This window comes from Sphaeroforma arctica (assembly GCF_001186125.1).
Source record: "Sphaeroforma arctica JP610 unplaced genomic scaffold supercont1.1201, whole genome shotgun sequence".
Classification (NCBI taxonomy): Eukaryota; class Ichthyosporea; order Ichthyophonida; genus Sphaeroforma; species Sphaeroforma arctica.
In genome coordinates, this window is record NW_014039357.1 from 16,514 (window position 1) to 17,617 (window position 1,104).

At 45.8% G+C, this 1,104-nt stretch overlaps 1 protein-coding gene across 1 annotated transcript; it reads right to left on the reverse strand.

Moving 5' to 3' along the window:
* Window positions 1–319: 319 nt before the first annotated feature.
* On the reverse strand, window positions 320–679 carry SARC_10304 (hypothetical protein; the record flags this gene model as incomplete). The annotated part of the gene is made up of 1 exon (XM_014295658.1): window positions 320–679. The coding sequence occupies one exon, from the start codon at window positions 677–679 to the stop codon at window positions 320–322; it is 360 nt and encodes a 119-aa protein (XP_014151133.1).
* Between the last annotated feature and the right edge of the window lie 425 nt (window positions 680–1,104).

The window sequence follows — 1,104 nt, forward strand, 5'->3', positions numbered from 1 at the left end:
AACTGTATATGTAAATATTTATATGCAGTATGTAAATAACTAAAAATGTACAATGTATTACCACATTTAGTTTTAGACAGGTCTCGGTCTCTCGGGTGATCGGGTGACGGGTCTGCTCAACAGTCAACAAAACTTGCAACTTGCGAGTTGCGACAAGTATTTATTACACAACACAACAACAACAACAACAAGAAGCAAGAGGAGAGAGTGGTGCAAGAAGTGTGCAACTCACGCGCAAACTCGACCAGACGACCGCTGTGACTGTCCAGTCAACAACAACAAGAAGCAAGAGGAGAGAGTGGTGCAAGAAGTGTGCAACTCACGCGCAAACTCGACCAGACGACCGCTGTGACTGTCCAGTCACTCCAGTCACCAGCGACCACACTTCACTATTTCCAAACCACTCTCCAGTCACCGACTCACCACTGTCACCAGTCACCGACTCACCACTGTCACCAGTCACCGACTCACCACTGTCACCAGTCACCGACTCACCACTGTCACCAGTCACCGACTCACCACTGTCACCAGTCACCGACTCACCACTGTCACCAGTCACCGACTCACCACTGTCACCAGTTACTTCCAGTCTGCCAGGCGCCAGACGGCCAGAGTGTCCAATTCGCGGTCGCAGTGACGCAGTGTATATTTTTGTACACGCCCGATAGCACGCCCTCATTCGCAGTGGGATGCTTTCATTGCTTCAGACTAGTTCAGAGTAGTGACCTGAAAAGTATATAATTACTCCTGAGTCTGTCTAGAGCTCTGGACTGTCCGAAGAAACATTGCTGTCCAATTATTCAAAATGACTGCTCACTCTCTCTCTTTCCGAGAAATAAAGTAAAATCGGTACTACTCTTTAGAGTCATAGAGAGTCGCACTACTGGTAGTAGACTACTAGTCCTAGACTCCTACAGTGATGGCTCTAATGAGTGTTTTATCCACTCTCTTGAGTCTTGAGTTTTACTCTTTTGCTTCGCTCAATTTATTATATTAGACTGAGAGTCACTCTGAAGGTCCGTCCTGCCGCCGAATTTAGTGAAATTTCAGTGAAATTTCACGCAGTGAATTGTTTAGAAATAAAATGAAATTTCATTAACTTCT